The 14,693-nt window shown below is 36.5% G+C and overlaps 1 protein-coding gene across 3 annotated transcripts in view; it reads right to left on the reverse strand.

Annotated features, from left to right (window-relative positions):
• The window catches only part of LOC106868481 (uncharacterized), a 72,056-nt gene that overhangs the window by 11,992 nt on the left and 45,371 nt on the right, over window positions 1-14,693 (reverse strand). For all 3 annotated transcript variants that reach the window (XM_014913768.3, XM_089356093.1, XM_014913767.3), the window contains exons 9-14: window positions 12,371-12,465; window positions 10,634-10,777; window positions 10,152-10,299; window positions 7,158-8,864; window positions 4,240-4,359; window positions 3,591-3,719 (exon numbers count right to left, since the gene is read on the reverse strand). In XM_014913768.3, the coding sequence (XP_014769254.1) occupies window positions 3,591-3,719; window positions 4,240-4,359; window positions 7,158-8,864; window positions 10,152-10,299; window positions 10,634-10,777; window positions 12,371-12,465 (2,343 nt within the window). The remainder of the gene's footprint in view (window positions 1-3,590; window positions 3,720-4,239; window positions 4,360-7,157; window positions 8,865-10,151; window positions 10,300-10,633; window positions 10,778-12,370; window positions 12,466-14,693) is intronic.

The following is a 14,693-nucleotide window of genomic DNA, read 5'->3' on the forward strand; positions in this document are numbered from 1 at the left end:
TCTCTCTCTTTCCAGTTCCATCCTGGATACTCCCACCCTTTCTTCTATAACGTGAGTAGCCATGTAGCTTCTCTACAGCCTCTTCTCTCATCTCCTACCATATACCTCTCTCTACTATCGGCCCACTCAGCCAAAGGGAGTTTTAGTCTTACAAATTGCATGGTGACCTCACTAGCGCTCGGGCCATGAAAAAAGCGCCCAGGACACACTGTAAAGTGATTGGCATTAGGACTGACATCAAAGCAAAGAAACCATGATGAAACAGACACTGAAGCACAATGCAGTCCCAGACTATTTATCAAACAACTGTTTGACTAGTCTGTCTTGAATGGAATGACTCTGGCATACTGGAAACACCATTCATCGTATTTTGTGATGGTCTTCAAGCTAACTGCAACCTCAAGCAACTTGATATCAGAAATAACCAGGTCACCCACCATGGAACCAAACAGCTGGCAGAAGCATTATCAACAAACAAGACCCTTCAAGTCATTGGTAAGTAATTATCGTTAACATTTAAGTAATTTAATTATTATTTGAATAACTATAATCATCATTTAAATAATGTTAGTATTCAATTCAGCAATCATAGATATCATTTGTGTAATTATAATTATCATCAAGTAGTTATGATGGGGTTTATCTCCTATGTAATGTAGTGATTATGTAGCGCATAAAATGATGGTGCAGTGTTTGCAGGTTGAAGGCTATTGTAAGTTTATGAGTTCTGCTAAATGTGATGCTGCTGTCCCCCATCCCAGGGTCTCAAGGGCCCACACCTCCCACACCCTCAGAGGTGGCACACTGAAAGGTAGGTCTGGTGAGATTGTTGTTATGCTTGAACGGAGACATGTAGATTCGTGCTGCATCCAAGAAGTAAGGTGGAGAAGTTCTGCTAGGTTCCTCACAGGCAAAGAACATAGGTATAAGATTTTCTGGGCAGGGAACACTGACAGGGTCGAGGGTGTGGGTATATTTCTTGCAGAGAAATGGGTTGATAAGGTAATCGGGGTAGTCAGAGTCTGTGATAGAATACTTAAGATTAGATTAGTGTTACAACATGGGTTGGCAACCATTATCTTGGCTTATGCCCCTCAGCCAGGGCTACCTGATGAACAGAAAGATCGATTTTATGACACCCTCTTGCAGACTACCTCGTTGACAAATGATAGGGACCTTCTCTTTGTGGCTTGCAACTTCAGTGGGCATGTTGGACAACATGCAAAGGGTTTTCATGGCATACATGGAGGCTATGGTTTTGATTCCCCCATTGAGGAGGGGACCAGGCTGCTGGAGTTCTACGGTGTAAATGATCTTATGGTTTGTAATACTAACTTCAGGAAACCTGCCAGTCATCTATTCACCTACCGATCTACTGGACACAGTAGTCAAATTGACTACATCCTTGCCAGGAAACAGGAAAGATGGCTACTTATAAATGCCAAAACTTTCCCAGGTGAAGAATGCACCCTACAACATAGATTAGTAGCTAGCAACTTCAAGATCAGGGCTAAATGGATGCCCAGAAGATGATCAGCATGGAAAAGAAGGGTCTGGAAGCTTAAGGGTCTTGCTAATGGACAGAAATTTAGAGACGTATTACTCGAAACTTTTGACAAAATAGAGGAGGATATGGCATCACATGATGTGAAAGACAACTGGAGGTTCCTACTCTAATAGTCACTATCAGAATTATCAGAACTAGAGGAGACATTTCAAGTGTGGAAGCAAGGTCTAGAATCGAAGGGCCTTAGAGTCAATCTAGCAAAAACCAAAGTCTTAAAAAGTAGGAAGGCAAACAAATCACAAATCCCTTCAGGTAGATGGCCCTGCTCAATCTGTAGAAAAGGCGGAGGTAGAAACTCCATATGATGTACCCAGTGTAAGCTATGGACATATAAGAGGTTATCAATATCAAAGGAAGGCTAACTGGAAAGATAGTTTTTGTATGTGGCAAATGCTCAGGGGCAATAAACACTGAAAATGTGTAGAAAACAGCTTGTCACATGCTAGGGGAAAAAACTAGAAGTAGTTGATAGATTCTGTTACCTAGGTGACCAAGTCAGTAGCTGGGGTGGATGATCTGAGAGTGTAGCTGCTAGAATAAGAATAGTCTGATCAAAGTTCAGAGAGCTCCTGACAAAGGGCCTCTCGCTCAGAGTAAATGGCAGACTGCATGATGCATGTGTACAAACAGCCATGCTACATAGCAGTGAAACATGGGCTGTGACTGCTGAGGACATGCATAAGCTTGCAAGGAATAAAGCTAGTATGCTCTGTTGGGTGTGTAATGTCAGTGTGCATACACGAAAGAGTGTAAGCACCCTGAGTGAAAAGTTGGACATAAGAAGCATCAGAGTCAGTGTGCAAGAGAGACGACTGTGCTGTATGGTCATATGTTGCGCATGGATGAGGATAGCTGTGTGAAAAAGTGTCACACCCTAGCAGAAGGAACCTGTGGAAGAGGTAGACCAAGGAAAACCTGGGATGAAGTGACGAAGCACAACCTTTGAGCGTTGGGCCTCATGGAGGCGATGACAAGTGACCGAGACCTTTGGAGATATGCGGTGCTTGAGAAGACCTGGCAAGCCAAGTGAGACCATAACCGTGGTCAGTGCAGCATAACCAGCCCATTTAAGAATACTCCTCAATCATTGGGCAATAAACCGCGCTTGTGAAGACCTGTTAAGTCAAGTGAAATCATTGTCATGGCTGATGACAATGTCACCTGATTGGCACTCATGCCAGTGGCACATAAAAAGCACCATTCGAGTGTGGTCGATGCCAGTGCCACCTGATTGGTCCTGTGCTGGTGGCACATAAAAAGCCTGACTGGCTGCCATGCCGGTGGTGTGTAAAAAGCACCATTCAAGTGTGGTCAAAGCCAGTACCACCTGATTGGCCCTCGTGCCAGTGACACATAAAAAGCACCCACTACATTCTCAGAGTGGTTGGCATTAGGAAGAGCATCCTGTAGAAACTCTGCCAGATCAGATTGGAGCCTGGTGCAGCCATCTGGCTTGCCAACCCTCAGTCAAACCATCCAACACATGCCAGCATGGAAAGCAGACGTTAAACAATGATGATGACAATGATGTCCAACCCTTGCGTGCATGGAACATGGATGATGACAATGATGAAGATTCATTCAACTGACTACACCCCTTCCCTGTCAAATATCACCCTCATTTCTTTTCTCCTAGATTCTTGAATTTGGCATGTTCTCTTTAGAGCAAATTCATTCATTCTATCTTTACTTTCACCCCAACAACATTAGCAGGCGTTGCAGGGTACTCGAACTAATCTCAGTCTTCAGAGCAATGAGCAGTTGCATCACCTTTCTCTTTCTAGCTAAGATGTTAGTCTAGTGATATCTAAAAAGATTGGGCCTAAGAAACAAACCCATGCAACTAGCTGAAAACGAACTATTCATCAAATTATCCTTATAAAAATATAATAAATACACCAAAACCTCCTTTAACAAATTTGCTTTTCTCTAGAATGAAGGTTTTCTTCATTTTGTGCCTGGTGATTTTAGGTTACTAACTAATAAATGAAGTTTATAGAGCAGAGCATGCGTGTGAACTTACCAATAGCTTTATCACAATCACAAATGGCACAACGAAGGTCTCCTTTAGCTTCAGCTGCCAGGCAATTATCCATCATATTATCCGCTTGAAGACAACAATACCTGATGTATTCATCTTCAGAAGTTGGGCCTAAAAGAGGACAAAAAATGGTAAATATTGAGAATGAATTAAAACTTAGAGACGTACTATTTTACCTACTAATGTTCTTCCTCAGAAAATTATCAATGGGGGGAGATAGTTAGGTTAGTGTCAAGATAGAATAGACAGATAATTCACAAAAACAGGAGCATATACTAAATCTGGAGAAGTAAGAAAGAGCTGGTGAATGACACTACTTTGGATGCCTTGAAATGGTTATTATTACATTGATGACTCTGCAAAGACATGCCAATCAGGTAATAGATGACACTGGATATAACCAAGGGGAACTGTAATGTCATGGAAGATTGGGAGAGGCTCAGGGTCAAGTGAATGTGAGCAAACTAGACTTGATGAAAGATTAGTATTTTTCTGGTCTGAAATTAACTTCTAACCTAGAGATAAAATTCAGTTTCAGCCATGAGTAGAATGGATGGTTTTCATGGGAGATTGACAAAGATTGTGAGTCTTAACGGAAATAAACAAAATTTAAAAAAAAACAAACGTATACCTTTGTTTCCTTGCATGGAATTCATATTATTCTGGATGCCACTTTTAAAATTTATCAAATCATTACCATTGGCAGGACTTGGATTTGGATGTGGCGAAATAATTGCTTTAGTTTTGGCATCTAGAAAAATGATTTTCATACCTTTAGCAAGTGATTTACACAATAATTACATGAAGTATATCAACATATTTAACACAAAAACCTTAACACACAATAGTACACATAAGAAGAAGAAATGAAACAATCTAAACAATCGAAAGAATAGCTTTTACATAATTATAATCTCATTATTCAAATCATTGACATCTGCTAATGAGAGTCAAATACACTTTATTATAACAGGGCAATGCTTAAAATATTGGGTGGTGTGGATTATGGTCTTGTCACCAGCATCGTAAATCAGGTAGTTGATGAAGGAGTCATACTTAATGACTGATGTAGCAGCACCATAGTCAACTGCTACAAGGGGAAAGGTGATGCTTTAGATAGAAATAATTACAGGGATATCAAATTATTGGATCAGGTGATGAAAGTTACAGAGAGGGTCATAGCCTAACTAATTAGGGAGAGAGTTAATCTAGATGAGATGCAGTTCGGTTTTGTGCCAGGAAGAAGCACCAATGAAGTTATATTTCTGGTGAGGCAACTGCAGGAGAAATACCTAGCCAAAGATACTTTGTACTTGGCTTTTGTTGACTTGGAGAAAGCCATTGACAGAGCCCCCTCGATCCCTTATCTGCTGGTCAATGTGCAAACTGGGGATAGACAAGTGGCTGCACAAGCTCTATACAGGGACACTGTCAGTAAGGTGAGGGTGGGTAATGAGTTCAGGGAATTCCTACCTCTGCTGGTAAGTAAGGGCCTCTCGCTCAGGGTGAAAAGCAGACTGTAATGATGCATGTGTGAAAACTGTCATGCTACACAGCAGTGAAACATGGGCCATGAATGCTGAGGACATGCATAAGTTTGAAAGAAATGAAGCTAGTATGATCCACTGAGTGTGTAATGTCAGTGTGCATACACGACAGAGTGTAAGTGCCCTGAGAGAAAAGTTGGGCATAAGAAGCATCAAATGTGGTGTGCAAGAGAGGTGATTGTGCTGGTATGGCCGTGTGTTACGTATGAATGAAGACAGCTGTATGAAGAAGTGCCACCCACTAACTGTAGAAGGAACCTGTGGAAGAGGTAGACCCAGGAAGACCACCTCATCCCATGTCTTCCAAAGTATTGAAGTGTTTCAAAGTCAGAAGTTATATCATTATCACTTAATGTCTGTTTTCTTTGCTAACATGGGTTGGACAAAAAAGAAAAAAGAGAATGTTAAAGAAAGAGATGAAAGGTTTGATTGTAGCTGTGCAATCAGAACAAGATACATGAGGAAGACTTGGCTGATACCGTTTTTGATATAAAAAAGAGAAAAGACATTTATCTGCATATAGTTTCTAAATCAAAATAATGGTTGCTCAGAGTGTCTATGAGAACTAGAGACAAGATTGCTATTGACAAATCTGTAAAAACATATGAAAAAAAATGCTATGACCATAAAACAAAATATTCTTTTGAAAATGACCATGTAACTGTACTATGGGATATGAAATTTCAAATAGATAAGCAAACAGGATTGCCCATTTCATTTGAGACTGGTAAACAAAAGAACATGAGAAAACAGAAAAATACCAGGAGCTGAAATATGAACTTCAAAGAATCTGAAATTTTCATAAAGTTATCATTATCCCAATTATAATAAGAGCCCCAAGAATAGTTACAAGTAGTTTGAATGGCTGACTGAGGATGTTAGCTATCAAGAATTTTTTTACTTTACAGAATTCTGATTGGTTAGTACAGCAAGGACTATAAGAAAGGCGCAAGATACCTAAGGTTGCAGTATTCAGTTTGATATCTAACAATCTAATACCAACAGAACAACAAAATTCTGAATGAATGAAAACAACAATAATGCTTTCTGATTTAGGTACAAGGCAATTTTGAAAGGTGAGGCTTAGTCGACAACAATGACACCAGTACTTGACTGGTACTATATTTTATTGACTCTGGTGGGATTTGAAATTAGAATTTATAATAAACAAAGAAATACTGCAAGGCATTTAGCTTGATGTTCTAACAATTCTGCCAGCTTGCTGCCTTTATAACAACAGTATCAATAACAATATTTTGAAAATTATATTATACTGCTGTGTCTTTGAGAAACAGATATGAGAAATTCCTATCATACAAAATACAAAAATGATAAGATACTGATTAAGCAACACAACAGAAAAACTATTAGCCACAACAAAAATACAGACTGTTCGTCAATAAAAACTGTTTTAATTGCAGGGGTAAATCTCAGAAATTGCGATTAACAAAGAAATATTTGTAATTGAGCTCCCAGCAGATCAATCAAAACAGAATATGAGAAAAAATAACAGCTGAATTTCAAATTAACAAAAAAATTATAGAGTAACAAAACCATAACCATGTTATGGAAACAGTTTGCTGAAACAAACAAGACAATAATAATAATTGTTTCCTATGGGAGGTAGTGATATTCATACCTTTTGCAGTGACATGAATAACATAAGTAAGCAAGTTTTGATAATTATCAGGTCAATCATCATGAAACATATCAGGAATTTTAAAGAGAATTTCAGTGTCCAAAACATTCCAACTGAAGTTATAAGTTCTTGTCACTGGTAAAGCAAAATATTGGAGTTAAGCACTGGACAATTCCTACCATTCAGTAGAAAAACTGAGAACAACTGAGAAAATTAGAGAATGGTTTGTCTATAATAGCAAGATCAAATTCTCACATGGAAGAATAAAGAAATCAAACTCACTAGTAAGAACAAACTTGGCTGCATATCACCAATTTAAAAGTGAACATACTTGAAAAGAAAAAAAAAAAAGCACTTGCTTACCTCGTACAATATGTCCACTTAATGGTTTGTCAGGAAGTATCTTTTTCCCTTGTTGCATTAAAGAAGATTTAATATCCATTGAAACATTCTCACAGATCAGATCTGTTAAAAATGTATTACTTGGATATAGAGGCTCGTTTAAGATACTGTCAATGCTACCTTTCCTTCCAAGGTACATGTTTTTGTTGCCTGTTCTGTTACCTATATTTCCAGCAAATCCAGAATAAACACTATTCTTTTCCACATTTGAGGAAAACTTTTGATTTTCCGATAGAGAAAGTGACTGGATACCCTTGCTAGGCAAATATTGGCCGTAAGGATCCATAGTGATACTACTTGATGAACTGGAACTATTTCGGTCACTGCTTCCATAACCTGAATCCCTTTGAGATTCTAATGATACCCTATCATACGGAATTTCAAGTGTAAGTGCTTCACTCAGTTCAGTTGCCGAGGCAATATTTCCCAAGCCATTCAAGTTTTCTTTGATTCTGTTAGAATGACGCAAGCCATTAATTGTACCTTTTGGTGGCTTTGTATAGAGTTTCTTCATGACATGCTCAACAGTTTTACGATCAATATAGTTTTCCTGGCTATAGCTGTCTTCATGGTCTTGGGAAGGAATTTTATATGTTCTGTCTTTAGAAACATAAGTTTCATTATTAGGAGAAGCCAGTGAATGAGCAGAAATACTTCTGATCATATTTCCTGGTTTTGGAATGCTATTTGAAGAATGATTAAAACTGGGATGATTAGAACGATATCTGTTGTATTGATGTCCATTCTCAAATCTTGGTGGAGTCTGACATTTTAGAGAGACTGATGGGCGAGAATAAGATAACTGTGCCTGTTGGCTTAACTGTTTCTTTTCCTTGGCTGAATCTTTATTTCTTGGTAATGTTGCTAGACCCGAATGCAAAGGACCAGCACATTTAATATTCTCATAATAATTGTCTTGCTGCGTACTTTGTACAGTTGGTTTGACAATCAAGTGGCTGTGTTTAATATTATCATAAGCTTTACTTTGTGTTTTATAAGTGTCTCTTGGTGGACTCGTAACATCACGATATTTAGAATCAACTGAGTGAAGAACATGACTATCTATAGGTTTTCTATACCCAAAATCATTTGGTGTACTTCCTTCAGTTATAAAGTTTTCAGAATGGACATTTTCAAAAGATTTATCCCTCAATGATGGAGATGAACGTCTTTGAGCTGAAAAGTCAGACAGGTTGCTTCTTTGAACATTGTAAACTCCACCATTACAACTGTTTGAGTTGGATGAATTATAAAATGAAGCTTGGAGTCTTCCTTCGGTACATATGTACTCTCCTAGCAGGTTCTGGTCAACAGATTCTGATGCAATGCTGCTTGGCTTTGATGATGGATTACTCACAGATGGAGACAATGAACGGATCAAACTTACTGAATCCAAAGGAAAACTCTTAACACTTGAATGATTGGATGCTGTATCATCAGATCCTGAAACAGCTGTCAGAAAACTAGCTTGTCTTTGATGTTCAGCATTGCTTGATGTTACAGAATCCCTGTCTAAATCCTTTAATCGATAATAGGTTTCTGGACCTGGTGTTATAGATCTTCTATGCTGAAAAGTTGGATCTATGTAGCAGTGCATGTCTGGTGTAGGGGTAACTGCTCGGCGGATATCTGCTGATTGACTTCTAAGTATACCTGCACCAGTTGAGGCTGAAATTATCAAAATAAAGAAATTAATGTCCATATTAATGTCTTTATCAGTATGAATATGCTAGCAATATCAAGTATTATGTTACTTATTGTGCTTGCATGTAAAGTTCAAAATAACTGAGAATCTATATCATTCAGGTTGTTCCCACTAACTTTCATACATATGTTCAAGTGTTAGTCTTGAAGTCACAATTGATATCATTAACATAATGAAGCAATGATATGAAGAACCACATTCGTATGCCTCAAAATAATAATACTTTTTAAATGAGGGGTTTCCATAGAACTTGCAAATAACTATTATAATAGCTATCATAATTACAAAAATCAGTGGAGTAACAGAAGTAGTGTTCTAAACTGAATGCCTTACTGTATTAAACTACATCTCTATTACATTATCAGTTGAAATGCCTCTGAGGTTGACTTTACCTACTGTTTATTCAGGGACAATAAATTGAATATTGGGCATATATTGAGATGACTCAAGTGACAATAGCTACTCCTTGAAAATTAGTGGAGGTTTAATACCAATATAAATAAAATAACAAACATAAACACCATCACATCTGATTTTTCTAAATTTGCATAGGTTGGACAGGTAAGTAAACAATATATTTTCAATTTGACCCCACTATCTTTAATCATATCAGCTCATCTTTGGAGCTGTAACTGTTTTATTCAGCAATAATCCATCAGGAATTCATAATTTACCATAGCAGTTACTACTATGGCTGGTATCAGATGATGGTTTTGATTGCCAAACGAGAAAATATTACAGAGCTGGGTTAACAGCTGCCGCACTAGACTTAATGTATTATTGAAAGGAATAGGTAAAAATGGGATGCTTTTATTTCTATAATCTACAACAATGGAAAGTAATTCTCTGAATTTAGTTCCCAGCGGGAAGTGGTTAAGAGAGAGAGAATAACAAAGAGAGAAAAATGTGTATAAAGAAAGATAGAATGATAAATGAAACAGAGAAAGCAGATGTAGTGACTATTTCTCCTGAAAGTAGAGATTGTTTTCTTCTGAATAGTCATTATAAGTCGAAGAAACTATTATGTGGAACCATCACAGGTGTTATATTTTGAAGTTATAATTGACACAGCACCAAACATTGACAATGAGATTGGATGCACTGATGCAGCAGCTGTCATGAGTTGATGCACTCCCGATTTTTATAGCCAAGAGTTAGAGTAGCCACTGTAGCCAGGAGCTGCTAAAGTTATTTTAGGTTAGATAAATAATTGTAGGTAGAAACAAAAGGCATGTAGAAAACATACTTACAGTTATTGTAACCCGGAGCCATTACAGTTTTCCGAGGGGCTTCAGCAACATTAATAGGAGTAGCATTAGGATTGGCATAGATTAATAAAAGGGGCTGATAATGACCACGGCAACATTTTTCTACAACAGAATCCCAGCTAGGACCCATCTGTAAAAATAAATATATAAATAAATTACAACATGAATATGAAAACAATATTCTCTATAAATTAAGAGTTATTGAGTTTTATTTTTATCTCTTTTTAAGCTGAAGTTTACTGCATTAAAGTTATTTTTCTGGTTATCTTAGAAATAAAAGTGATTATAATTATAATGACAAATAATTTGTATGAATGATTATAATGGCTACAATGCATAAATAATTATTATAGCTACCATTATTATCATTGTTATCACAATCACTGTCAAGTAACTTCTTTTGAAATAGAAATCAAGGATTACAATTAAACAAACAAAACAAAAACATAAGACTGATTACCAACCTCCTTAACTGTGGCATCATCAAAGTAATACCACGACCGATCTCTTGAATGGAAGACAAAGGTAGAATAGTGTTTCCCATAGTAACAGACAATACCAACTAAATGCAGTTGAGCCAGGTCTCTGATTTTGGAACAATGGAACATCTACAGAGGATTAACAGAAATAAGCAAAAGTGTTTTTATCCATTAGACATATTCATTTCTTTCTTGGGAACAAAGTAAATTGTCTAATAGTTGAATGATAAATCTCATTTATAAATTTTATTGATATATGAAAGTCCTTGCAGCATCTGCTAATGGAACCTATCAGGACACTACTGCCTATTGTAATGCATGTAGTCCAGTGTTCAACTGTCTATCAGGTTTTACCTAATAAAACGCTAGTTTTACATTATTTCCTTGCTGTTAGGATAAAGGTTAGCACAGTGCATAAAGAGAACTAGATAGTACAGAATGTGAAACTATAAACAATATTTTTTTTACCAAATGTCTACAATATCTAAGGGGAGCAGAATTTGACTAATATGCTCTTCTATCAATGATTTAGGAGAAGTGCAATGGAAACAAACAGAAATATTGATAAGATGAGGTTTAGCAATTTTGAAGCCACATACAGCTTCAGCTACTTATGAGATTTCTCGTTACATTATATTTGGACAGCTTTTGTAAGAATTATCAAGGTAAGATTTTATGATTATTATTAAAGAAGTCAACAGTACTCAATGTGGTGATATTGTAGATTGAAGATATTGTGTTTCCCAGGGTTTGTACTGTCTGTCAAGTCACAAGGACCTCAGACAGACACTACTTTACACAGTATGCATGCAGTTCCAAAAAGCTGATTTTTGCAATACACCAAGATTGTAAGGTATTTTTAAAGTGTCATGGCAAGCTGGCAGAATTGCTAGCATGCCAGGTAAAATGCTTAGCAACATTTTGTCCATCTTTTTGGGGTCGACAAAATAAGTACCAGCTGAGTACTAGGTTTGATGTAACAGACTTACCCCTTCCCCCCCAACTTGCTGGTCCTGTATCAAAATTTGAAACATCATCGTCGTCATCATTTAACGTCCACTTTCCATGCTAGCATGGTTTGGACGATTTGACTGAGGACTGGCGAACCAGATGGCTGCACCAGGCTCCAATCTGATTTGGCAGAGTTTCTACAGATGGATGCCCTTCCTAACACCAACCACTCCGAGAGTGTAGTGGGTGCTTTTACGTGCCACTGGCACAAGGGCCAATCAGGCAATACTGGCAACAGCTACGCTCAAATGGTGTTTTTTACATACCACCTGCACAGGAGTCAGTCCAGCGGCACTGGCAATGACCTTGCTTGAATATTCTTTCATGTGCCACCGGCACAAGTGCCAGTAAGGCGACACTGGTAATGATCACACTCGAATGGTGTCTTTTATGTGCCACCAACAACGGAAGCCAGTCAGCTGCTCTGGCAACGATCACGCTTGGATGATGCTCTTAGCGCTCCACAAGCACAGATGCCAGTGATCGAATTTGATTTTGATTTCACTTGCCTCAGACAACCTTCAAAATAAATCCTAATCACCAGAAAATGGAGGAATGTATTCTTCAGCTATGAAAACTGAATGTAGACATCTTGAAATTTACAAATAAAACTAAATAAAAGCCACAGAAAGCCATAAAAGAAAACAATGAGACTTAAAATATTTTGAAGGGAGAGGGGAAACAAAATTATAATCACAATTTTATACTTACATCTTCGAGTACAATAGATGTTCTGATGTTGGTTAAAACATCAGAGACAAGATCTCCACTTGGACGGTCTGTATCCCATACCAAACCAATACTTACTAGAAGACAAAAGCATAGAAAAACAAACACTAAATACTTTATTGCAACTATTAAAATACTTTCTAGAAACTATAGATGAAATCTTCAATGATTGTCTCGTTTTCTAATGGATTATTACAGTAACCTAAAGCCAATTATTGTAGGGAATACTAAATAGACTATTCTAAACAGATAGGTAAAATGAAAGGGAGAATAAATGCAAGTTACATAGTAGAAATTACTCACTCTGTTTCACAATAAGATCAACAGATGTTATAGAAAGCTTGCAATATATAAGCAATACTGCTTATGTATTTCTCATTACTTTTATATATACATATATATACATATATATATATATACATATATATATATATATATATATATGTATATATAAATCATATAACCATCAATCAATAACCAATTTTATCCATGCAAAGGTGGTAAATGGATCAAATTACTCATCACCAGTTGTCTACATCTTTTAGTTTCAAAGCAAGATTGTTATAAACTATATCTATGGTTGGATTAGCTAGACAGTCACTGATAGATACAAAGCTACAGCTGGAAAGATATGAATAACCAGACATGGATAAACAGGCTGCAACATGCATAAACAGAGACAAGGGACAGAGAGATATATGAAGATAGGCAATCAGGTATACATATTTCATTTGATTGCCAATGAGATGTATATAAAAACATATATTAAGTATACACAAATTGACGTAATTGCAAGTGAATTAAGACAAATGAATTAAGAAAAATTTCTTAGCCTAAGCTGCACTTTAAAGTGCTCTTAATTGAAGATAATAAAAAATAAATTGAAAAGAGAGTAAAAAAAATCTTTTTTTAGTATTTCAATGTTACCAGCTCTATTTAGCCTCCAGGCTACCACCATCTATGATTTAGTTATCTGTAAATTAGATATTGCAATCAAGTTTAAGAGTAGAGAATGGTTCTGCTTTAGAAAAAAATGTGGTTTGGCTGTTTCAGTCCCCATCTCTGCTAATAGATACTTGAGTTTAATATTGGGAAGTCAGCAAAATACAGGTTACTAGAGCAACAAAAGCATAAGGTGTATTGGCCAAAATCAAAGTACAATATTTGTGATGGGATATAAACCACTGACTGTTTGGCCAGTAAGATGACATCAACTTTGTCACCACAGACAGTCTTTACTATTAATTCAGATCTTAGGTAATCAATGATGGCATTTTTTTTGTTTTGCTTTTTATTTATCAACTAAGATTTCTCTTAGTCATCTATACACACACACACACACACACACACACATATAAAATCTTTTGTCACTCTGTCTCTGTTCCCAATGCATTCTCAAACGGCTCAACCAAATCAAATCAAATTTTACATGGTAATACTATCAGACCTCTTGAATGTCAACATGTAATTTTTTTTTTGTCATTTGGATTAAAGCAATGCAACATTGGCACTGATTCGGTATTACATATCAAAAGTCAAAGAAGAAAAGTGAAAGAATAAGATCTATATTGTAATGTGATATTTTGTTTCACTTTTATACTACTTTTAATTCTAACCACAATGACGTCACATTTTGTATATGACTATGTCTCTGAATGTATGTAAGTGTATGAGTGTGTATATGTCTCACAGTGTGTGTCTTTCCGCATTAAGTACGTTATTAAATACATTATATGGATGCAAGGGATAGTCAGTGTCAATATGAAATTTAATTTTCATTTTGATTAAGACAATATAACATTTGATACAGATAATCTTTCTATTTGTCAACAGGACATTTTATACCACAATGACAATGACATCACATTTTGTATATGACTGTATCTGTCTATGAGTGTATGTAAGTATGTATACGTCCCAGTACATGTGTCTCTCCGCGTTAGGTACATTATTAAACACACACACATCTACACATACATGTGACAACTGACATGCATGAATGTATGTCTGTGTGTCTATTTTACTATATGTATGTGAGGGCTGGCCAATGTCAATGCGAAATTTTATTTTCATTTCCATTAAAACAATATAACATTTCATAGAGATAATCTTTCTATTGTCAACAGGACATTTTATACCACAACAACATCACATTTTGTATATGACTGTGTATCTGTCTATGAGTGTATATATGTAAGTGTATGAGTGTGTATAAGTCTCATAGTGTCTTTCTGCATTAGGTACATTATTAAACACACACGTCTACACATACATATATAACAAGTGACATGCGTGAATGAATGTC

The sequence above is a fragment of the Octopus bimaculoides genome, chromosome 1 (genome assembly GCF_046866305.1).
Source record: "Octopus bimaculoides isolate indiv1 chromosome 1, ASM4686630v1, whole genome shotgun sequence".
Taxonomy (NCBI): Eukaryota; Metazoa; Mollusca; class Cephalopoda; order Octopoda; family Octopodidae; genus Octopus; species Octopus bimaculoides.